Source organism: Psittacula echo (assembly GCF_963264785.1).
Source record: "Psittacula echo genome assembly, chromosome: 4".
In the NCBI taxonomy this organism is placed as follows: domain Eukaryota; kingdom Metazoa; phylum Chordata; class Aves; order Psittaciformes; family Psittacidae; genus Psittacula; species Psittacula echo.
The window spans coordinates 74361013-74386449 of NC_137738.1; the positions used below are offsets into that span (position 1 = coordinate 74361013).

Consider the following 25437-nt stretch of genomic DNA (forward strand, 5'->3'; position numbering starts at 1 on the left):
GAGCTGCATCATCCATCCCCAACTCTCCTCTAACACCTGGGTTTCTGCTCTCTTCCCATGTTCCTCAGGATGTAGAGCAAGAGAGAGCAATGCTGTGCCAGTAGCTGGGAAGGACATGTGGATTATTGGCCTGCTGCTGCCAGAATGAATATGTAATGCTCCGCTTGCCTCACGCATAATGATTTGGTCTCTCCTCCACCCAGCCACTGATTTTAAAGCCTACTGGAAAGTATTTTTTGACTTTCTACTTCTTCCCATGTGATTTCAAACTCACTCTCAGTTTCAAAAATTACTAGTAGAGGAAAAGACTGACAAACAAAACAAACGGCACACTCCTATGAGTCTTGTTTCCTCAGAAAATGGGGATAAAAATCTTTACTTATGAATTATTTGTTTAGAATTCATTTATCAGAATGTGTTAGACTTTTCTTCAGTAACAGCTATCCAGAACTTCTGAGTTCAGCTACCTCATGAGCTGCCATGATACACTACACCCCACAACTATGCACCATAGTTTCTGCTTCACTTGTTTACAGCTTTCATGCCAAATAATAGTTCTCTTCCACAAGTGACTGGCATGTTTGGCAATACAGGACTAAGGCAAATAATTATTACAGGTATCCTCAAATTGTGAGATGTTAAAAACAAAACAGTATTTTTGCCTTTGAATTCACATCACCCTTGCCCTTTGCCGACTGAAGTCCAACCTCTTTTCTAACTCATCAATGTCAATTGAAAGTTTCACTTTTAGACAGACAACCTTAGTAGCCCTTTTTTAATCTTACTGTCATGTTGCTTCCTTTGTTAATTTGATAGCTGTCATTCTGTCTCTCTTCCTGTTTATGCTGCACTATTTCTCCTATCTTCAAGTCTTGGGATTTGATATATTATTCCCATTCTTTCCTCTGTAAACCTCATCTCAAGCCCTTGCTTTGCCCTTACCTTTGCCCTTTGCCTTTCATAATCTTTTTCACTCTTCTAAACCTGATGTTCTCTGCTAGGATCATCAGTTAGCTTGGCTGCTGCAAGCTGCCTTTTATATTACAGTATTTCAGCACTTTTGCAGAGCTTTAGCTGAAAACATTCTGGCAGACAGTGTGACATACAACAGAGGCAGGTCTCTTTGCCACATTTGACTGCATGCACCAAAAATATTACAAAACCCAAGGAAAAATACAAAAGGGGTGAACATTTTTTTGTTTGTTTGTTTTTTTGTTTAAGAAAAGGTTCAGAAAAAGTGCAAAAAATAAGAAAATTAAACCGAGGTATTTCAGTATCTGGAAAAGAATTACTGTAATACAGCACCTGTATGCTGTGCAGAGGATGGAGATGGAGAAATAAGTAACCTACAGTCTGTCTACTAAATATTCTGAAAATCAGAACACTCTGGTGAATTATACTGGAAAAGCCAGAAATGTCAACAGTACACATTGTGATACTCACTGAAGTAACCTACTTGTGCAACCTACTGGCTTAGGTGTAGCTTTGCTGAATTTGTGGAGTGAAGAAAGAAGATCTCCAAGGAAGTGAACTACATGAACTCCTACCAGTTGCCTTTGCTGATCAGGAAGCTTGTATGTCAGACCGGGAGTGTGAAGGTGCACTCACAGATTGAAAGTATCTTTTTTTAAGGTTTATTTCTTCATGGCTGCCTAAAAACCACTCTCTGATTCACTGATCAGCAGGCTGCCTCTGGTTACATACATGCTTTTATACAATCCAATACCAATCCACTAGCAAAAGAGGCAGCAATTAGTGCATCTGTTAGCTTCTGTCCACAGGCTAAAATAAGCCAAGTCAGCTGCTGCTGCCACATTGTCAAGGAGAAGGAGAGAGAGAGACCAAAGAAACTGCTGTGGAGAGACACTTGCAGTCACCTCCCCATTTCCCCCCTCCCCCCTTACTGCTTCTTCACACCACCAAGACCTCTGGCAGAAGTAAATTTCCTAGGTCTTTATCCTCTCCTTCCCTGCACAAGGGAAGGGTTTTACTGCTTAAGTAACAAGGACAGACTCAGACCAGAACCAGCGCACCTGCAGAGACTGGACTGCCCTTAAGTAGTATGTCCTCTGATTGACTGACATACACAAACCTTTCCCCTTCTCTTCCTGGCAATTGTAAACATTTGGTACACAGCACAATTTCTTGCTACTTCTCTAGCTGCTTTCCTATCCAACTACAAAAGATTAAAGCATTGAAGAATATCTTCTTCAGTTCCATTGTTTTTCTAGTATGTGTTCCATAACAAATACTTTCTTGAACACCAGATGGATAAAAGCTACCAAATCTTCCATCTGTCAGCACAGTTTATTTTACAAAGAATGCTCTTACATTGCTCTCCTACAGTTTACCTCTGGTAAACTCATGTTGCATTTTATATAATTTATCTTTAAATCTTTAATTATTCTTTCATTTTAAATTTGTTATAAAGTGTTTCATGTTATTGAGATACACTGCTACCCACGTAACTTCTCTAACCATCACTTTCAAACACAAAGCGTGCTGCATTAGAAATTCTACAGTTAAATAATACCATCTCTAAGTCTTTGATTCTAAACTTATTTCACTTTTTTTCCCCTTCAGTTTCATAGGATAAAGACTTGTCTTTTTCATTTTGAGCACACTACATACTCTTGAGTTGGATAATATATAAAAAACAATGACATCTGGTTGATGGGATAAGATACATATAACAGATGCTGTTGCAAGTTTCTGTGCTTGTTTTTTGGTCTTTTTTAAACAATAAAAAAAGGCAAACCAACCAACCAAAAATCCCTAACCCAAAACTAAAGCACAACCTGCATGTCCTTAGAATTCTGGGCTGCAAATCACTGCCATGTTTAATTTAGTTTCTACCTTAAAAATGGTAACACCCACTTCCATACACTAAAACCAAGTACCTTTCATATATCATCTCACCCCAATCACCTTTACATGAAAGGCAACACTTTCCTTGAGGACATGCAAACACAAGTTATCAGTTAATCTGAAGACTGCAAGAATCTGATGTGTAAAGAAATCCAGCTAACTCCTAACAACATTAGGGATCCTGCTGGCATCAGTTTTCGTCCACAAATTTACCGTAAACAATGCTATCTTGGCAGAGAACAAGGACGTCTGAATCTTCTTGGGATTCATGAGTTAAGCATCTAAATATCTAATTCATCCAAGAGGCTGGATCCAGTAAATATTGTCAACAGGACGCCATTATTAATCCCAGGTAAATAAGCAGCATTCACAGTAGCTGCCACTCAGAGAACTCTGATGTTACTGCTGCCCATTTTTTTAATACCTAGTGTAAATACTCTACTGACAATGAAGAAGCAGCTCTAGATACAAAATTTTTCCCTCCCTAAGAGATTAGAATTTATATTACTTTTTATTCCTCCTTCTTAACTAGTCCTGGAATGAAGAACTGCCCACCTGCCTTGCTGATGCTGAGTTGCCAAGCCATGTTAATAGATGTAGAGGACACTAAGCACTAAGTGTAAGCTCACTGAGAGCAAAAGACTTATGGATTAAAATCTTTTATCTGAGGACTGCTTAGAAAAAGTCACTGGATAAATTAAAGAAAACAGGTATTCTTCAGCTTTTAGATTTTTAAACTAAGGAGTGAGCTGGTCATACTTAAATTCAGGGATCTAAATCGATGTCTCATTTAAGTATCTAAGATTTACAGACAGTTCCTGCAAATGAAAATGAATTTCAGACATTTCCCAAATCTTGCACTCTTCTTCCCTCTGCCCACAGTGTGAGAGCTACTTGGATTACCACTTAAAGATGCCAAGTACCTGGCATGCATACCTAGAAGAACAGAGGTACCTTGTTTAGGGTTGCAGATTTCACTGCAGTTGAGCACCAAGAAGTTAGGCAAAGAATACTCAACTGTCTTTGCATCTGGCTGCAGATAACAGGCTCCACAGAGCTTACTTTTAATTTCTGTCCTATCATCAGAACATCCCATCCATTTTGACACACAAAAGTATTTCCTAGGGAAGCATAACAAATTTAAGCTATGAGAAAACGGTCATTAGTAAACAGGCAAAAAAACCCAGAGAAACCCTACGATTCTCATTATTAAAGTATGTACACATATTTTAAGAAATGCTTGAAGTCTACTACCAAAAACCCCTTGGGATATACAGCCACCTTCAAAAACTAGAGGATGTAATTTTCCATCAAGACAAAATAAATAAATAAATAAAATTTTATCTGTTAAAAGCAACTGTGGAAAATGTAGGAATGATTCGTGTCAACAATCGGGAACTCCTTGTGACCACTGTACTTTGTGTGAGATATACAGAAATGATCCTGATGCTTGTTTATGTCAGTACAATGATGAAAGGGAAGAAGAAACAAAGGAATAATCCATTTACTCAACTGCTTAAGTGCTAGCATGGTTGGGCAACCAAGAGACACATCCTGTTACAGGATGTTGTGAAACTTAAGTACTGAGCAAATAGACATACAAGGTGTGGAACAAATAAAGCTAAGACTGTGGTTAAGCTTGTAACAAACGTCTCCCTGTTAATACATTACCAAGAAGGTCGGCAACCTCCTCTAAGAAGTTTCTTTACCAAAAGGAAGACCTCAGCAACAAGAGAAGAACAATGAAAAGAAGCCACGTCGGTATCCAGGTGAAGAAGACAAGGAGATTGGTTGAGACCCAGGACCGAGAAGTATAAAAGACTAAACCCCAAAGATCACGGTGTGTGTCTTGGGTGGAGCGGAGACTCCCCGGCGCACCCAGCGCTGCTTCCTTATTGCCTCTCACCCTTAATCAATCTGAATAAAATATCTGGAATCAGTCGTGGCTAAGACTGAGTTTTTATAACAGCAACAAACCGAACCTTTCCATGAAAAGACAATCCTGACAGCAGGAACAGCCCTAGGCCTCCATCTGGAAGTGACTCTAATGGAACTAAACTGCTGGGGTAAGTAATGCTGTGATGGAGCTATGGTGGTCATATAATCCCTTTGACTAATCACCTTATTATGGTACCCTGAGACAAAAAACCCCCCAAACAATTGTATTCTTTTTGTTCAGTAATAGGGCTAGAATAACAGAAGACAAGGCCTAGATAGAAGTCAAGTACTTTTGCACAACCATGCTAAGTGAAGGACTGAGGGGTATGCTTTGATGTTAGTGTTCCACATGGGTCTCAGCTGCAAATATCACAGAGATGCCAAAGAAGCAAAATGACACTGCTACTGCAATGCTACAGAAACTTAGGAGAGCTTTGACAAAAAGCATTCACTGGACAGAGACTGAGGGCAGAGGTAAAAAACCAAACAGCTTTTGATACATATTTCCTACCATATTCAACAAAATCAAGAACTTTCTGCATTATTTCATTAAGGGCCTCCATACATTTAATTTGTAAATCAAGCAGAGGCCCATTCCATCCCTTTTTTCTCCTCCTAGTGGAAATAATTTATTACACCCTGAACACTAGTTAATTACATGGTTAAAATCAGGATATTACATTATTTGTTATTAAGAAAAGAGACGTCCTGACAAAAATGCGTTACAGGGAGGCTGGAAACTATAAAAAAATTTTGCTCTTATGGTAAAAAAAAAAAATCCTGCTAACTTCATTCTGTAACTGTAATAACTGTAGCATTAGTACATGATGTGAATCAGCTAAGGCTGCCTGAGGAGGGAAAGGGGACAAAAGTCTAGGAGTCAGACAAAAGTTTCTTTCACTTACTCATCCATTCATTCCTGTCTAGTTACTCTGATCCACTTTACTGAAGTAAATGAGAGTCAGTAGTTTGGTGATTGCTTTAGACTGTAGTGATTTACAAGACAATGGATTTTGATTATCATTTGACTCAAATAGCTCTCTACATAGGACAACAGATTGCTGAGAAAATTTAATTCAACAATCAAGAGATTAAAACATTGACTCTTACTAGACCATAAAATCCTGGCAACACATTTTAATATTCATACAAATGAACTGCTCTTCCACTACGCAAGCAGAATTCTTTGGCCAATGAAAATGCACCATGGCACAAGAACCACAATAGTCCCCTTGGGACTCAATTTAGGAAAACTGAAGGCCACTAGTTTTATATGTGGGAACCACCAGTGACATGGATGACTATTTTAAATTTTTATTTGGCCCTGAGAAGGCAAGACTCTTGTAAACAGTTATGTACTGTCCCGGCAGTTACTAACAAAAGACGCTGCAAATTATACATGGCCGGGGAAATTTATTGTCACCCACAACTAGTTGGAACATGCATCAAACACATACTGCTGCACGTATTAAAACCATCAAAGTTTATGATTACTCTCTTCCAAGCAAGTTCAGTCATTAATGAATCATACAAATTGTATCCAAGATAAGATTCAAAACCATTGCTCTAATTAATGTCTACTTTTTCAATTGCAGAAGCACGCTTCCATATATTTAATTATATAATTGCCAATGAGATTAAAATATTTCCTTCTGTTTTTCACTGTACTACATTTCAACTTGTTATTTTAATGAAGAATTGTGAATCCTTTCTAACACAAACATCGGTAAAGGCATTAAATTACTACCCAGAATGCACGTTTAGCAACAACTAAAACATCAGTGTGTTAGCAGCATTCTTCTCAGACTAAAGCCGAAACACAGCACTGTACCAGCTACAAGGAAGGAGAAAAATAACTGCTGCAGCTGAAACCAGGACACTAAGGAACACAGAGAGAAAAAAATGGAAACAGGCCATATAAGTCCCAAACAGAGTAAGAAAAGTTCCTAGACACTGTGCTCATGTCTCAGTATCCATGTACTGTTAACACAAACCAACTTCAAAACAACTACCTTAAAGGTAGAGTAGCCAGTTTCCAAAGGGGATTTAAAAAAAGGGAAGGAAATAGCATATAACAATGAGGATTTTTTTTTAATGGCAATTCATGACTCTTGACAGAATTTTCTAAGTCAATATAGATGTTTTAAACATAGTGTGAGAAGAAGCAAATGACCAGAGTTCACTGAAATACAGCTCTCTTCCTTCTGGGTCCTGTTTGAAAGAGATTATGAGTGAGGCGGGGCAGACAGCTGAGGTATTTGTTGAACAAGAACAAGGCACAAGAAAGCAGTCTCTTCTGACAGCCCGATACAGTTTGACTTTAAGAATCTTGAAGGCAATATACCACTGTCTTCTATTCTAGCGTTTTGATTAATTCCTTAAAACAAAAGGTCAAAGAAACAGTCACAAATCTCTATACAGAACCCAGTGTGAAGGCCAGGATCTTCTGGTACATAGTTGATCCATTAGCCATGCTCCAAATTACAGTATCAGCTGCACCTAAAAGAAGTACAAGCAGCAAACTGAACTTCTGTCAACAATGCTGACGAACTATGGTGACACAACTAGGGATCAGATCACATAAATCTTATGTAATGCAGCACCCTGTGACTGTATTTGTCCATGACAGCTTTGAATACAGCTGAAATGCCCTGAAAGAAGCCAGGTATAAAAGTATTTTTCTTCTACTTCCAAAGCAACAAACAAGAATATAAATTCAGATTAGCAATAACTGTTTTGACATTTTACACAGCTCCATATCCAAGAGATGTAAATAAGACATGCATGAAGTACCTCAATTTCTGTTATAGGGATTTGACTTCTAAAGCTGATTCCATATACTATGAAACTACAGCCAGCTCAAGTTCACCACAGAAGGTTTCCAGGTAGGGCTTCAGGATGCTGTGCAAAACCTTCACCAGAAACATAATCACACATGCTATTCCCAACAGCACAGGGAGTTGGCAATCCCCAGTGCTTTTGACTGTTGCATTTTTCTGATATAGGAGAAATAACCCCTTTTCAAAAACACCTTGGACAACAGAGACAAACCTCAACAGAACAGGCACATCTCAGTGCCAGTGAGCAAGTGATCCATCTAGGAGCAGGAGAAATGCACATTCATTATGTCCCTGTGGATATGTATAGAGATAGCTATTGTCAAATCCAAAATGGGTTGATTAAAGAAAAAAATGTTCCTGTGATTCCTTTCTGCAGGAAAAGAGACAAAGTTTCTACTCCACTGGAACTGTAATTACATACCATAGCTTTTACAGAAGTTTTCCATGGGAAATGATTTCCCATGTTTTGTCGGGTAGCAGAGAACAGTCCATTTGAAAAGCAGTCAGTGGCTCAGCAAACTGAATAGTCTTGCAGAGCTTTTCTTGTAATACACTTCTGTCTGTTTGAAGGCAGGACTTACAAAGAACCTGCACAAATAGGACAATAGTTCTGCTGACAGCGGAGTGACTCAACATGAATGAACGATTTGCACCTCAAAAGGCAACGCACCAGTAACACACACCCACAACAAACTTCCAAGAGTCTCGGTGCTGAGGACTCAGAAACTGGTGACAACCAAAGCGCTTGCTCCAGAGATCAGCAGTGACCATAGCAGATTTTACAACAGATGGCTGCAGAGAGGAACAGCTCATCTGTACCAGAATTACACAGGATCCTCACAAGCTCTTCTGTGGCAGCCATACAGGGATGTCAGCAGAAGGTGCAGAGGCAGGCCTTAGAACAGATGATTGAGAGCTTTCATGACCTTTAGATGATTTAGAGCACCCATGCTTCACCCTCAGCAGCCATGACTTGAGGATCCTTCTAGATATTTCTAAAAGGCTTCTTCCAAAAGACTGTGTGTCTGACAGCTGTGTGCATACTTCTGAGCTGCTCTCCAAACATGGAGAAAAAGAATTAAAAAGGGACATTCAAGAGGCTACTTTCATTTGCAGTTCTTTGATTTATATGTTTGGGGTTTGGGTTTTTTGAGAGGTTTTTTAAGTAATATTTTATTTTACCTCTCATACATGATAGATTTTATTCTTATTTTCCCTTCTGAGACTTGTGATGGTTTGGCATTTCAGGTAAAAAAACCTATCCGAAATGCACAGCTTTATGCAACTGAATCTACGCAGAAAAGCAGGAGTATATGTCTGCTGGTTCCTACAGCTTCCAGTGCTTTTATAATTAGAAACATCTCAAACAATAGGACTCAACAGTTGCAGCAAGTAATTCTGCTGCTGTTTTTCTTCCTTTGCATCTAATGTAGGTATAATTATTTCTTTTCCAATTCTCAAAGGTTTTTAACGATTTTTAATTTGCTCTGCAAAACGCTGAGACTACTTTTGAAGATGAGGCGTTAAGTGTAATCCACAGCCATTTCTCTCTTTGTTCACTTTTTGAAGGTGTTTCTGCAGCCCTTTGTGCTCCTTGACAGCCCAGAACAGTTTTACAGGTGAGGATGGCAATGGGAAAGTTGTGTCAAATACTATAGCTGCACTGGTGGCTGTCTGTACAAAAGCTTTTTGACAGTTTGTAAGGTTAGCTACAACAAAATTCCTAACGTTTTCATGCTGAAGGGATTTAAGCATCCTTCTGGAACCGAAATTTATAGTTTGCCACTCTTTCTAGATGACAGCCTTGTAATTAATGGTAATTTTATTTTAAACCTATAATCTTGATATTTCAATCACTGCTCGAGTAAACAGTGATGATTAAAACTGAAGCATAAAGTATCCCTGGGAGATATGTGGTACACAGCACATGAAGAATTAGTTACACAGTCTCTGCTACTGATTCTGATTTCTACATATTTATTTCCATGTTCAATTCAGTTTAAAGAAAAACAAACCTCTAGAAAGGATTTTTAATAAATCTTTATAAATAACGAAATTACCACATACATGTTTCCTTTTTCTCTAGAAATCTAGGAACTACCAGAGTTATCCCTTAATAACTGGATTTTTAAACTCTTTGAATCTGTTTGATTGAAGTAATGGCTGTCAATAGTAATGACTGTTAAGTCAATCTTTTGGTGGAAGCAAGATATAAAACATCTCATAAAAAGCCACGTGTTTCAGTGACGTTATTCAGAGAAAAGATGCCACCTGCAAATTGCGTGGACATATTCCACCCTTCAGGAACGACTTATAAAAGCACTTTGCAGACTTGAAACATCCTGATCTAACAGAATATTTTCTCTCATTTAAGATGTGACACCTGTCACTTTAGGCTTTGCCAGGTTCCTGCAATCAGCAAGCAGTCCCTTTCTGGAAAACCTTTTGGTTGCTCTCCTACAATTAACATTATTTTAATTATTTATTATCTTCCTCTTTGGGTAGAGGAGAACAGGTGGAAACACTGGACATAATCAACTGTGAAGAAGTCCTTAATGAATCCCTGCTCAAGTTTGCTGTGTTCTTTATCCTGTAATCACACACAAAAAAAAAGGAGTCACACCAGCATGATTCTATTCCTGATGCCACACAAATGGTATGTAAGCTCACATTCTTCCATAACACTGGCCATGGATACCTCTAATTAAAAACTAAGTATCACACCATGACAACTCAAAAAACACCCTGATATTAGAGACACAAGGCTCTAGCCCTGGAAAAGCTTCAGTATAAGCTTCAGTATATGAAGACTTCTTTCTGAACACTTTCTAACCAAAATACAGGCATATCCTCTCCCCATCCCCCAAGTCTTGCAATAATATTTGTTTGATATTTACATTCTGGGTAAATACATAATACACAGTAAATGAGATTAATCTGAAATTAAGACAAAGGTCTTTTCCAACCTAAATGAATCAGTGAACACAATTTCAATAAAGATTTTGAAGAATGGTGAAAGGCTGCTGCTTCTTCCTTAAAAACAGGTTTTGGACAGAGAAAGATTAACCTTATTGTACTGAAAAGCTTTCTCAAAATAATTGTTCATTTAATTGTTCATATAGGAACAAAACATAGCAAAATGCAAAGATAACTGGTGGAAAATGGCTATGTCTAATACATGCAACAAGTGCTGTTTGGCATGTCATGTCAGGACAGGCTGGATGGGGCTTTGAGCAACCTGGTCTAGCGGAAGTGGGGCTGAAACTGGATGATCTTTGAGATCCCTTCCAACCCAAACCATTCTATGATTCTATCTGTCCACAGGTGCAGCAGATGTCTAGGCTCTCATTTTGCTAAAGGCAACTTTTGAGCTCATCCTAAATTAGGGACCTAGTACCTGGTCAGCATTCATTAGGCTCCATGGATTATTGGGATACAATCTTCATTTACTAGAATGGTAGTGTAGTTTACATACATCTGGACACTATATTGGTACCTCTAAGTCTCAAACAATTCCACCATCTTGTCTTCTCCAAGTTACTCTAAAAGACAGAACGAAAACCAAAAAGCCTAAGACAGACAATGGAATTCAGTACTTATTAGAAGCCTTGTGAAGACAGACTAGAGATATTTCAGTTGAATGAGGAAACTAACAAGATGATGCTTGGCAGTGTTCAAGGCCAGGTTGGATGAGACCTTAGGTGACATGGTTTAGTGTGGAGTGTCCCTGCCCATGGCAGGGGGGGTTGGAACTAAATGATCTTAAGGTCCTTTCCAACCCTAACTATTCTATGATTCTATGCATGGAACAGTGCAGAATAACGAATGCAGACAAAATTAAGTTCATTCCTGCTGCTGTCTGTGCTGGGGACATGCTAGTTCTGAATTCCTCACTCATCTGCTGACTTACTTTTAGAACACAAATTTGCAAACGCATAGAGTGACAGAGGTTATCTGAAGCAAACCAACTTATTTAATCTAGGTGCACAAGAAAGAATAAAGAAATCATATAGTCATTACTTTGTGAATATTTACAATATATCTTCATATAGCAAGTGGAACAATGTGGTTTTCTCTCATATTTTCTATAAAGTTGTTTTCATCTGCCATTTTAACAATTTTAAAAAGTCCTGTACTCAGGAGCAGAATAGAAGAACTTGCACGTATGAACAAGACTTTTTCAAATGCTTTAGAGCAAATAAAAGTCCATATTACAAAAAAAAAGAACAATCACAAAAATCTCCAAGTACCCTTCAAACTATAGTAAGACAAACTAATATTTTAAAGTGCATAAAATACAGGAGAATACTGCAGTATACTGAAATGGCATAGGAAAGATGGAAGATGTTTTAAACTTACCCTATTGACACTGCTGTTTCTTAAAATAATCTGTATTAGATTTTTCTTAAATTCTTCCAGCTTCTTGAAACACTTCTTCAAAACATGATTAGATAATTTATTATTAGTTATGAAACTGATCAAAACAGAAACTGCTTCAGTAAGAAAATCTGAAACTGGAAATTTAGGACTGTTGTAAAAAACAGTCAGTCCATCAAGCAACTGAGACACTGAACTGCGTATGGTGAAAGAATCATTCTCAAGCTCTGTGAAGTCTGCTTGAAGTATTCCTTCTTCTGACAGTCTTCTTATTTCAAGCAGATGTTGCAAAAACTGCACTGGAGCAGTCAAAGACTTCTCCTTGTTCGTACTGCATAGACTCAGTGGAGGAACTCTTTCCAACAAGCATTTAGAAGTGTCAACATTATGTTCAGATTGGTGAAAATCAGAAGGTATGCCTAAAGAATCAAATGCATAGTCATTAGAGACATCACATCCAGAGTCTTCTAGCTGGCTTGAGTAACTCACAGGGTTTATACATTCCTGATCCAGAAGAGTTTCAGCAGAGGCATCTGGTTTTCCTGAAACACAAATGTGAAAATTACAATACATGCTTATGGAAAGTGTCATATATCCTTTTTCCTTTTGTTTCCATGCAAATTTCACATAATATGCATGTTTGCTCCCCAAGAACTTCCCATGACTAGAATTTAGCTGCGGAAGAAAGTGACGTAAACTTTCAGAAGGTAGTGTGTATTTGTGGGCAAAATGTTTTATGCTCATAGTAATATGAATAGTAATTTTGAGTTTAAAATTCCTTATGGCTTTAAATTTTCACATATATAATTTAAGTGGACATCACATGAACAATTTAAGTGGTCATTTATTCTCCCATTAATTCCCTGGGAAGGAAATGCATGTAAATTTCTGGTCCCCCAACATTTTCACTACTTTTATTTTCAAGAACTCAGACTGCTTTTAAAAGACAGTGAAGGTCTATCACTGTTAACGGTGTCAAACGAGATCTCTTTTATTTGTACTCTTCCTTCCCACGTCAGGTAAGGAATTCTAACGAAGTCAAAGTTGAAAAGAACATTATACTTGAGATTTTTTTTATTATTTAACAGAGAAAACGTTCAGAATAAAAAATATCTTCAGTTACCACCTATCTCATACCATCTTCTTCAAAGGCACACAAACTATATTACAGAAGGTATGCATGGCATTCACACTATTAAATTATTTTCATACACCCTTGTAGAATCTCTTTCATTCTATTTCACACATTATTTACATTTGAGTCAGTGCCTCTGGGCATAAACTCGGTACTAGATGATAACAGACTCCCTCTCTGCTATATGCTACCTGTGCCAAAAGATTACAGTCAAAGCAAGCATGAGACATTAGAGCAGTGAAGTGGAAGGCCAACACACAAATATCTCAGTGCCACAAGGCAAGGCTCCATATGACTAGCTCTTGTTTGTGACCTGCTTACTGGGCCACAGCCACAAACTGCTTCTCCTCTCACTCTTAAAAAGAATGCATATACTGTTCTTATTTTCCACAAGGGTCCAAAGCAATACCTCTGTGTCTGTATTCTTAAGTGAATAAAAAGATCTTATAGACGGTTTAGCCCAATGGCAAATAAATGTTTTATTTCATGTCAAGTTAAAAAAAAATCATTTTAACACAGAAAATCTGTACACTAACAAAACATTACTGACAAAAGTTTATACAGACTTCATTAAACACACAATTTCAAATTGAATTCTTATCATTACTTCAGTTTCAGAAAACAGACCAGATCATCCAATGAGGGTACTACTACTGAGATGAAAACTGGAAATGTGGTTTGTTTATTTATTGTTGAGTTTCATGCCTTGTAATGTTCAAGCATACTCAAAATCGAACACAATTGGTACTGACTCACAGAAAATAAAATGGCTAACTGTAGGGAAGTCAAACGACATTTGCAGGAGGTAGCAAAAGCAGGGCTTGTAAGGCCAGCCTAGCATTTTATATATTAACACTGCTCCCAAATTCCCTGCATACCAGAACTTGGAAAAGCAAGCAAAGAAGCAAAGCATACTTCCCATGGCCTGACTAACAAAAACGGGCATCAATCTTTCATGTCTTCTCTCTCTAAGGTTTTGAGCAAAAGACATTCCAGAAGAAAAAAAACTGAAAGCTGTTTTTGGTGCTGTTTACAGAAAATAAGCCCTTCTAGGGAACCCATCTATTATGAGTTTCACTGTGTGAGTATTTTGTTCATTTTCTTAAACCCATGGGGCAACATGAAAATTGCTAAGAGGATGTAATGCCAGGAGTCAAAAGAAGCAAAGCAAGAAATATGTGCAAAAAAAGTATGTGTGTTCACTGCTTCTCTTGTTGAAACGGGAGGAAGAGGGGGAGAAAGAGCAGTGGTAAAAGAAAGGAGAATGAAAGAGAAGAAAGAAGAGAAGTAAAGAATAATACAGAAATAATACAGAAATCAGTGGGAACCAAACTTCAGGCTGTCCCCAAATAAAAGAGGTAGTATATTCAGTGAAACCTTCCTACCAGTAGGAAACAACATTGCATTTATGCTCAAGGTTGCTACTCACTGAGATATCAAACTCCTGTGCCATGAGGAGTTTCCAGAAAACCCTGTTACAGTAAGTCCCCAATAGCAGCATATTTGCAGTTCAACAAGTAATACAAAATGCTTCAAAAATGTTCAGTTATTTATACATTCTAGTCATCTGGGGTGCAGGTGGAAGTTATCTTCTGAAAAAAATTAGTCACCTACCAGAAAACACTCATTATTTCCCTCAAAATGTCTAGAAACAACTTATCATTTATTCTTGAAAGAAGGTAAACTAATCACTTTGTACTTACCCACAAATGAGAAAGTAGCCTTGATAATCACACCATGTGGTTATCAAGTACAAAAAAAAACCCCTAAAAACTGAACAGCATTTAGCCTACCTCACACTCATCTTTAAACAGTAATTTCAAGAATATTTGACTATAAATATAGTGGAACAAGAAATATGAAAATTTAGTGTGCATGATAAACTCACCACAAAATTTTACAATGCTTTTACACAGGTACTGAAATATCTGGACATGAGCAATTTTACAGCGTCCTTAAATATCTCACATCAGATTCAGGAAATATTTAAACTCTGAATTCCTATTTAGGTCTTTAGCACCTTACTACCTTAAAATCCTGAGCTGAAGATCAGAACTGTGTGCTCCCCAAAGCAAGACAAGGTCACAAGAACAGCTTTGGGGTGCAAAGGCTGAAGAACTCTACACATTCACCACTGCAGAAAGTATCCGTCATGAAAACCAGCAGTCACCCAAAGGACAAAGGAGTGACATGCATACAGTGTATAGCATGTAACCAACATCTGTAGGCATTTCTGTGAAGCATAAGAACTCAAATGAACATACTGCTTTGGGACCACAGAACAGAGTGAGATAGATGCCCATCAGTCTTATGATTAGAGAAAACTAATCATAGGTCAGCTAGTCCTGACAAAGCAGAGCTCTCGCAAACACCAAAGTCCATCCATCTCCCAAATACATTCTGTCACTTCTGAATAGCCACCTGTCCTGGGTTCAGCAGTAGCAGTCAGTTTTTCTCCTTCTTAGTAGCTGTTGCAGCACTGTGTCTTTGACTTTTGGCGTGGGAACAAAGCTGATAACACAGATGTTTAGACTGACCAAGGACTTTGTGAGTCTCATGCTCTGCCAGGGAGGAGGAGGGGCCGGCAGGAAGCGGGGACAGGACACCTGACCCAAACTAGCCAAAGATAGTTATATTCCATACCACATACTATTCCATACCACAGCACGTCATGCCAGGGGATGTAACTGGGAGCTACCCGGAAGGGCACGTCCTCTTTTCTGTCGGGCTCTCTTTTCCGGCGGGCGGTATCGTATTCTCTTCCCTTGTTATTTCCCTTATCATTATTATTATTGGTGGTAGCAGTAGTGATTTGTGTTATACCTGAGTTACTGGACTGTTTTTATCTCAACCCGTGGGAGTTACATTCTTTCGATTCTCCTCCCCATCCCTCTGGGGAGTAGGGGGGGGGAAGTAGACTGCGTGGTTCTAATTTACAGCCGGGGCTTAAACCACGACAGTTCTTTTTGGCGCCCAACGTGGGGCATGAAGGGTTGAGATAACGACAGTACTCAAAGTACCATAGGATTAATTAAAATCCTAAAACCAGCAAGCTTTCAGGAAACAGAACGTGATCCTTGAAAAGAATGAATGGCTCCAAAGAGAGAATGCAATCTGAGTATGAGGTTAAAAAGGAATGGCTTAATCTTCTCCTAAAAAAGAGACTCAGTATCTCACAGGATTAGGCTCCTTATTCTTATTAAGGATATGCATCTTGAAGAGTGAATGTGAATTGAGATACGGCATGGACGGGAGCAGGCAATACATTCATATGTCTGTTGAAAGGCATAAAGATTAGTTTAAAAATAATTTTGGTAAAGTTCTATTAATAAAGAAAAAGTTGAAATGTTTGTAATGTTTACAGAAACCTTTGGGTATGTTGAATTAAAACCAGTTATTTTGCTTATTGAACCTCTTGATTAAGCAAAGAAAAAGCATCAGTGTATTATATTCATTGAACTATTAAATGGGAGTCCAGCAAATGATTAAAATTAATAGGTCAGCATGAAACTTGCGTGAATGCAGAGCAGAAGACCCAGGGTGAGTAGCTGTCAAAATGCTGCATCTGTTTATCAAGGTGAATGATGGAGCCCAATTTTTTCTGTAATAGTCTTCCTAATTGGGCTTTATTATAATTCATGTCCACTTGCCATCTTTAATGTGTTAGATTAGAATTAAATGGAAGATGTATAACTGTTCTTTGTAACAATATACCATAGAATATATTGCTAGTTAACTTCCCAAACCATTGATTTTCTATTCAGTGATGGTAGTTTCTTGAACTAACAGGTAAAGTGTAATACGTAAGTTACATCTGCCTTAAAGAACTACAAAGATGTTTGCTGATTGTGATGAGGGTCACCATGTTGGCACGCATACAGAGTGTGTTTTGTCCACAACCATTACGCCTGATCTCAAGAGTTAAGCAGAGTCGGGTTTGGGTCTTGTCTGGGGTTAGATGACAAAATAGGAGGACCAAGAGATTTTCCCCGAGGCTGGACAGCCATGAGTGGCAAGGTGTGTGGGATAGTATGGGCAAGTATCTAGGTCAGTAGGCCCCTCCAGTGTTTTGGAATTTCACCACCGAACAAGTGCAAAATCCAGAAGAATTAGTAAAACACTTAAATGAGGTGTGCTGTCATCCTGGTCATACCAGAGAGGGACAAATCATGTCAACGTGCTGGGGCTTGGCCTATGCTTACCGGGCCTTGTTCAACACTATCCAGCACCTTCAAAAGGGAAAAAATGTCCCTGGATCTGAGGGCGAAGCAACAGACAGCGCAGCTACTCCAGCTCCGAGCACAGCAGCTACACCACCCCCAGCGACAAGTACAGCCACTACTCAAACTTCGACTGCAACAGACAGTGAAGCTACCCCAGCGACAAGTACAGCCACTACTCAAACTTCGACCGCAACAGACAGTGCAGCTACCCCAGCTCCAACCACAGCAGCTACACCACTCCCAGCGACAAGTACAGCCGCTACTCAAACTTCAACTGCAACAGACAGCGAAGCTACCCCAGCTCCAACCACAGCAGCTACACCACCCCCAGCGACAAGTACTGTTGCTACTCAAACCACAGTGATGACTGCAGCTAAACCAGAGGACCAATTTGTACCAATATCGATTGCCCCTGTACGCAAGAGAAAAAGCAAAAAAGAGGCAAGAAGGGTGAAGCAAGATGAAGAAACAATGTATTCACCACCCGGGCCACCATCTGATCAGGAGTCATCATCACATGACGAAGAAGAAGAAGAGGTGACTTCTCGACCTCGGACCTCAACCGAGCTACGGAATATGCGAAAAGATTTTACCCGTCAACCAGGGGAGCACATCATCACCTGGTTGCTCCGATGCTGGGACAATGGGGCCGATGGTCATGAACTAGGAGGTACGGAAGCCAAGCAGCTGGGATCACTTGCTAGAGAAGGGGGAATTGACAAAGCAATTGCAAGAGAGAAAAAGTCCCTCAGTCTTTGGAGGCGGCTCTTGGCAGCTGTGAAAGAAAGATTTCCATACAAGGACGATGTTACGAGTCGTTCGGCCAAGTGGACTACTTTAGACAAAGGCATCCAGTCTCTGAGGGAATCAGCCATCGTAGAGATGATCTATCACACCAAACCGAATAACGGAGATATACCCATAGACCCAGATGAAGTCGAATGTACACGACCCACGTGGCGAAAACTTACACGGAATGCACCGTCATCATATGCCCATTCATTGGCAACGGTAACCTGGGGTGACATAGTAACACCAACAGTGGATGAAATGATTCATAAACTCCGAGAGTTCGAAGACAATCTCACCCCTTCCATCATCTCAGCTGTGGAAAAACTGTCCCAGGATGTCAAACAATTGAGGGACTATCTATCTGATTTATCCAGCTCCTCACGTGTACCAACACACGTCTCAGCTGTTAACAAAAGACGTCCTATTGTTCGAGACAGAAGATATAGAAGGCAAACACCACGGGCCACTCTATGGTTTTACCTGCGGGATCATGGAGAAGACATGACGAAGTGGGATGGAAAACCTACTTCAGCTTTGGAGGAACGGGTGCATGAATTGAAAATAGGAACAAGGGTCAAGACTAATCATCCCATGAGAGCTGCGGCTTCAGTCTCTGGTGAGCAGGTTCCCAGATGGAGCGGAAGAGCTGATTTTACTCCAGCTCCTGTGATAACGAAGAATAATCCCTTTCAATACGACTTAGGTGTCCAACGTTGTGATGACTGTTAGAGGGACCCTGCCTCCAGCCAGGTGGAGGTAGGGGACAATCGGATTTACTGGACTATGTGGGTCAGATGGCCTGGCACATCAGTCCCACAGAAGTATAAAGCTCTCGTAGATACCGGTGCACAGTGTACCCTGATGCCGTCAAGCTGTCAAGGGGTGGAACCCATCTATATCTCTGGAGTGACAGGAGGATCCCAAGAGTTGACTGTACTGGAGGCTGAGATCAGCCTGACTGGAAGGAAATGGCAAAAGCACCCCATTGTGACTGGTCCAGAGGCTCCATGCATCCTCGGCATAGATTACCTCAGGAGAGGGTACTTCAAAGACCCAAAAGGGTACCGATGGGCTTTTGGTATTGCTGCTTTGGAGACTGAGGAAAATGAGCAGCTCTCCACCTTGCCTGGTCTCTCAGAGGATCCTTCTGTTGTGGGGTTGCTGAAGGTCGAAGAACAACAAGTGCCAATCACGACCACAACAGTGCACCGGCGGCAATATCGCACCAACCGAGACTCCCTGATTCCCATCCATAAACTGATCCGTAGACTGGAGAGTCCGGGAGTGATCAGCAGGACCCGCTCACCCTTTAATAGCCCCATATGGCCAGTGCGAAAGTCTAACAGAGAGTGGAGACTAACAGTAGACTATCGTGGCCTGAATGAAGTCACACCACCATTGAGTGCTGCTGTACCAGACATGCTAGAACTTCAGTATGAACTGGAGTCAAAGGCAGCCAAGTGGTATGCCACGATTGATATTGCCAATGCATTCTTCTCAATTCCTTTAGCAGCAGAGTGCAGGCCACAGTTTGCTTTTACTTGGAGGGGCGTCCAGTACACTTGGAACCGACTGCCCCAGGGGTGGAAACACAGCCCTACCATCTGCCATGGACTGATCCAGAATGCACTGGAACAGGGGCAAGCTCCAGAACACCTGCAGTACATTGATGACATTATTGTGTGGGGTGATACAGCGGAAGAAGTCTTTGAGAAAGGGAGGAAAATAATCCAAATCCTGCTGAAAGCTGGTTTTGCCATAAAACGGAGTAAGGTCAAGGGACCTGCACAGGAGATTCAATTTTTGGGAATAAAATGGCAAGATGGACGTCACCAGATCCCTACAGATGTGATCAACAAAATAACAGCAATGTCTCCACCAACTAATAAGAAAGAAACACAAGCTTTCTTGGGTGCTGTGGGGTTCTGGAGAATGCACATCCCAAATTACAGTTCGATTGTAAGCCCTCTCTATCCTGTGACCCGGAAGAAGAACGATTTTAAATGGGGCCCTGAGCAACAACAAGCCTTTGAGCAAATTAAACATGAGATAGTTCATGCAGTAGCCCTTGGACCAGTCCGGACTGGGCCAGATGTAAAAAATGTACTGTACACCGCAGCTGGGGAGAATGGTCCTACCTGGAGCCTCTGGCAGAAAGCTCCAGGGGAGACTCGAGGTCGACCCCTCGGCTTTTGGAGTTGGGGATACAAAGGATCTGAGGCCACCTATACCCCAACTGAGAAAGAGATACTGGCAGCCTATGAATGGGTTCGAGCTGCTTCAGAGGTGATTGGCACTGAAGCACAGCTCCTCCTGGCACCCCGGTTGCCCATGCTGGGCTGGATGTTCAAAGGCAGGGTCTCCTCTACACATCATGCAACCGACGCGACATGGAGTAAATGGGCTGCGCTAATTACACAACGAGCTCAAATAGGAAATCCCAGTCGTCCAGGCATTCTAGAAGTCATCATGGACTGGCCAGAGGGTAAAGATTTTGGAATGTCACCAGAGGAGGAAGTGATGCATGCTGAAGAGGCCCCACCATATAATAAACTATCAGAAAATGAAAGGCAGTATGCCTTGTTTACTGATGGGTCCTGCCGTATTGTGGGAAAGCATCGGAGATGGAAGGCAGCCGTATGGAGTCCTCAACGACAAGTTGCAGAAACTGCTGAAGGAGAGGGTGAATGCAGTCAGTTTGCCGAGGTGAAAGCCATCCAGCTGGCCCTGGACATTGCTGAACGAGAAAAGTGGCCAGTACTTTATCTCTATACTGACTCATGGATGGTGGCAAATGCCCTGTGGGGGTGGTTGCAGCAATGGAAGCAGAGCAACTGGCAACGCAGAGGTAAACCCATCTGGGCTGCTGCACTGTGGCAAGATATCGCTGCCCTGGTGCAGAACCTGGTGGTGAAGGTACGCCATGTAGACGCCCATGTACCCAAGAGTCGGGCCACTGAGGAACACCAGAACAACCAACAAGTGGATAAAGCTGCTAAGATTGAAGTGGCTCAGATGGACTTAGATTGGCAACATAAAGGTGAATTATTTTTGGCCCGGTGGGCCCATGACACTTCAGGTCATCAGGGCAGAGATGCAACATATAGATGGGCCCGTGATCGAGGGGTGGACTTAACAATGGACACTATTGCCCAGGTTATTCATGAGTGTGAAACATGTGCTGCAATTAAACAAGCCAAACGGTTAAAGCCTCTTTGGGATGGAGGACGATGGCTGAAGTATAAATATGGCGAGGCCTGGCAGATTGATTATATCACACTCCCACCAACCCACCAAGGCAAGCGCCATGTGCTTACCATGGTGGAAGCAACCACCGGATGGCTGGAAACATACGCTGTGCCCCATGCCACTGCCAGGAACACTATCCTGGGCCTTGAGAACCAGATTTTGTGGCGACATGGCACCCCAGAAAGAACTGAATCAGACAATGGGACTCATTTCCGGAATAACCCTATAGACACTTGGGCCAAAGAGCATGGCATTGAGTGGGTCTATCACATCCCCTACCATGCACCAGCCTCTGGGAAAATCAAACGGTACAATGGGATGTTAAAAACTACACTGAGAGCAATGGGTGGGGGAACTCTCAAGCATTGGGATACACACTTACCAAAGGCCACCTGGTTGGTCAACACCAGAGGATCTGCCAACAGGGCTGGCCCAGCCCAGTCAGAACTTTTACATATTGTAGAGGGGGACAAAGTTCCTGTGGTGCACATGAAGAATTTGCTGGGGAAGACAGTCTGGGTTATTCCTGCTTCAGGTAAAGGCAAACCCACTCGTGGGATTGCTTTTGCTCAGGGACCTGGATATACTTGGTGGGTAATGCGGGAAGATGGGGAAGTTCGATGCGTACCTCAAGGGGATTTGATTTTAGGGGAAAACAGACAATGAACTCAATTGTACGCTGCTGCCTGCTATAGCCCATCAACTAGAAGTCTGCAGGGCACCAGCGACTGGCCCTGACTTCCCTCCGACCATCATCCCAACAGAGAATGAACTTTGATAGAACCGGACGAGTTCTACAGTAAAGGAACAATCAGCATCAGCAGGCAACGATCCAACACTGCACACAGCCTCTCCTGCCCTGAAAGACTGTTACAAGAGATGGAGCCCAACATCATGAACCGAATGGACTCAGTAGCTTTATAGGAATTGGTCCGTGCACTAAGATAACAGTGCACTGAGATGAGAGTGAGGGTATATGGAAAATGTGGGATCTGAGCATGACGTGAATGGTATGGAATAAGGGGTGGATACTGTCCTGGGTTCAGCAGTAGCAGTCAGTTTTTCTCCTTCTTAGTAGCTGTTGCAGCACTGTGTCTTTGACTTTTGGCGTGGGAACAAAGCTGATAACACAGATGTTTAGATTGACCAAGGACTTTGTGAGTCTCATGCTCTGCCAGGGAGGAGGAGGGGCCGGCAGGAAGCGGGGACAGGACACCTGACTCAAACTAGCCAAAGAAGTATTCCATACCACAGCACGTCATGCCGGGGGATGTAACTGGGAGCTACCCGGAAGGGCACGTCCTCTTTTCTGTCGGGCTCTCTTTTCCGGCAGGCGGTATCGTATTCTCTTCCCTTGTTATTTCCCTTATCATTATTATTATTGGTGGTAGCAGTAGTGATTTGTGTTATACCTTAGTTACTGGACTGTTCTTATCTCAACCCGTGGGAGTTACATTCTTTCGATTCTCCTCCCCATCCCTCTGGGGAGTGTGGGGGGGAAGTAGACTGCGTGGTTCTAATTTACAGCCGGGGCTTAAACCACGACACCACCCTAATACAGACACCAAGACTCAGTTCAGGGATAAGAAGGGGAGAAGGAAGATCCAATTGCTTTATCAGGATAGAAAACACCTTTTGTCTCCCAAATGCCTGTTGCCAGCAGTCAAGATCATAAGGATTCTCAGAGCTGTGATGAGACAAGGGAATGACTCAGCTTGTGGTACTACCCAACACAGTATAAGAAATGCAGCATCTGTAATGTAGCAGGAGCAGGGGTGGTAGAAAATGCTTTCTCAGCACGCTACTGGCTGCCACAGATTGGACAGTGTCTGAATGAGGAAGGCCACATCCTATATGTAGTTAAAAATTTAAAACCTGAGGAAAAGTCCCTAGCTGATGAAACTGCAGCGAAATCATAAAATGGCCTTCAAGTCTTTTGAAAAGCTTAATATACCTGCAGTTACACCAAAACCAGGGACTGTAGAAGAGAAAACGGGCTTGAAGTTGGCAGATACAAGAAACAAAAGGGAAGACATGGTTTGAATTTGGTAAAGGAAAAAATCACTATCGTTTCAAGCATTAGGCATTGTTTATATTCTCTCATTTTGAGAGAACACACATTGATTATCACTTGAAAATAAAAAATAATGATGCTAGACATATAAAGCTCTCTTAAAACTCAGTTACAATTGATAGGATGTCTTTGACGATACCGCATTCTGCTTTCCAAGTAGGTGTTCAGTCAATAACTACTAAAAGGATATGAAAACAGATGTGAACTTATTTCTACTTTTTCCTATTGTATTCACTTTTCCACTTCTACATTTTTCAGGAGACTCTGTTATTCTTCATTTAATCTTCACTGATTTGTTTTTGCAAGTGCACTTTCCATGAATGATGAATCAAGGTTTATTCTCTTCTTAAAAAAAAAATAAATCTCCTCACACATATTGACTGTTTTCTTTATCTTTTCTTCATGTGTAAGCCTGTCTCTATTCTGCTGTTTTCATAACTAAACAAGCTAGCTGGCTGAAGAAAAACAACACTCTCTCCTCCTCATGAACTCCAAGCCAAACTTCTGTATATATCAAAGCAAAAAATATTGCCTCACATACTTCAACATTCTGAAATAATTATAAAAAAAAACAACTCAAAGCTTCCAGGATTCTCTAAATGAAGAAATTTTAGAAGCCATATATACCACACTTTGCTTCTGCATTTTCCTATTGTTTTGGTTGGTTGGTTTTTAAAACCAGCTTGGACAAGAAAGCTCTTCTCTTTTAAGCTAAGGTATTTCATGCTGACATACTTTATACCATTTCACAATAACTGCTCAGAAATGAATGAATATAGGACTGAATATCTAAAATTCTCAAATTAACTGCTTGGCGCCAGGATTTAAATGCTTCTTGGAAGGCTTAGAAACATATACTTAAATTTGTCAGGGATTTTGCTGACATAAAGCATCTAAACATTTATAATTAAGTACAAAGTGAAAAGGATTTTGAGAATATAAACATTCATTTTTAGGGGATTTCTGCAGACGACAGCACAAACCTTTCTAGTTCAAATCAAATAATGAATATTTGCAGTATAGATATGGAAGGATTGATAATCAGATGACAAACATACAGATTTGGATCAGTTACTTCTCACAAAGCAGCTTTCACAACAAAAGATCTACTGCATGCTTTACAATACTGACCATCTCAATGAGATGACTGAAATTTGAGTTTTTAGCTAGATAGGAGATATTTCAAGATACTAAGGGAATTAATGTTACCTATGAAAACTACCTGACTAAACTATGTCTTATTAAAAATGCTTTGCATTGTCAAACAAACTGAGCTTCACTAAGAGGCAAGAAGTACCATCCAATGCAGACAGCAATGACCAAGGTGCAGCTGTAACTGGCTGAAGGCTGAAATTAGGTGGACTCCCTAAGAAATCAACTTGGGTGTGCATTACTAAAAATATCTTTCTTGAATGCAACATTGGACAGAGCCTTGGTTGGCATGGTTTAGTGTGAGGTGTCCCTGCTTATGGCAGGGGGATTGGAACTTGATGATCTTAACGTCCTTTCCAGCCCTAACTATTTATTGTATGTATGTATGTATGGTATAAATATTCGGCTTTTTTGTTTTATATACCCAGAGGCCCACAAAGATCTGCTTGAGGAACTCTAATCTATGTTCGAGTTCGGTTAAGGTTGCCCAAAGAGGTTGCAGAATCTCCATTCTTAGAGATACTCAGAAGCTGTCTGTGCATGGTCCTGCACAACTGGCTGTGTGGTCCTGCTTGACAAGGGAGTTGGACAAGATGACCTCCAGTGGTCCCTTCCAAGCTCAACCATTCCGTAGTTCTGTATTTCCAAGGAAAAAAATTGTCTGATCCTTAGCTCCCCACAGCAGACTTATAGGCAACAGGATCCTAATTGCCATGGCCATAATTCTTAATGTGCTTTTACCATATACATTCAGTTTTCATCAAAATTATAATTCTGTTACCCAGAAGA

At 40.7% G+C, this 25437-nt stretch overlaps 1 protein-coding gene across 1 annotated transcript in view; it reads right to left on the reverse strand.

Annotated features, from left to right (window-relative positions):
• The window catches only part of MEI4 (meiotic double-stranded break formation protein 4), a gene marked incomplete at both ends in the record, with an annotated part of 73089 nt that overhangs the window by 41438 nt on the left and 6214 nt on the right, over window positions 1-25437 (reverse strand). Inside the window, one exon of the mRNA XM_080615913.1 lies at window positions 12006-12565. Coding sequence (XP_080472039.1) covers window positions 12006-12565 — 560 coding nt within the window. The remainder of the gene's footprint in view (window positions 1-12005; window positions 12566-25437) is intronic.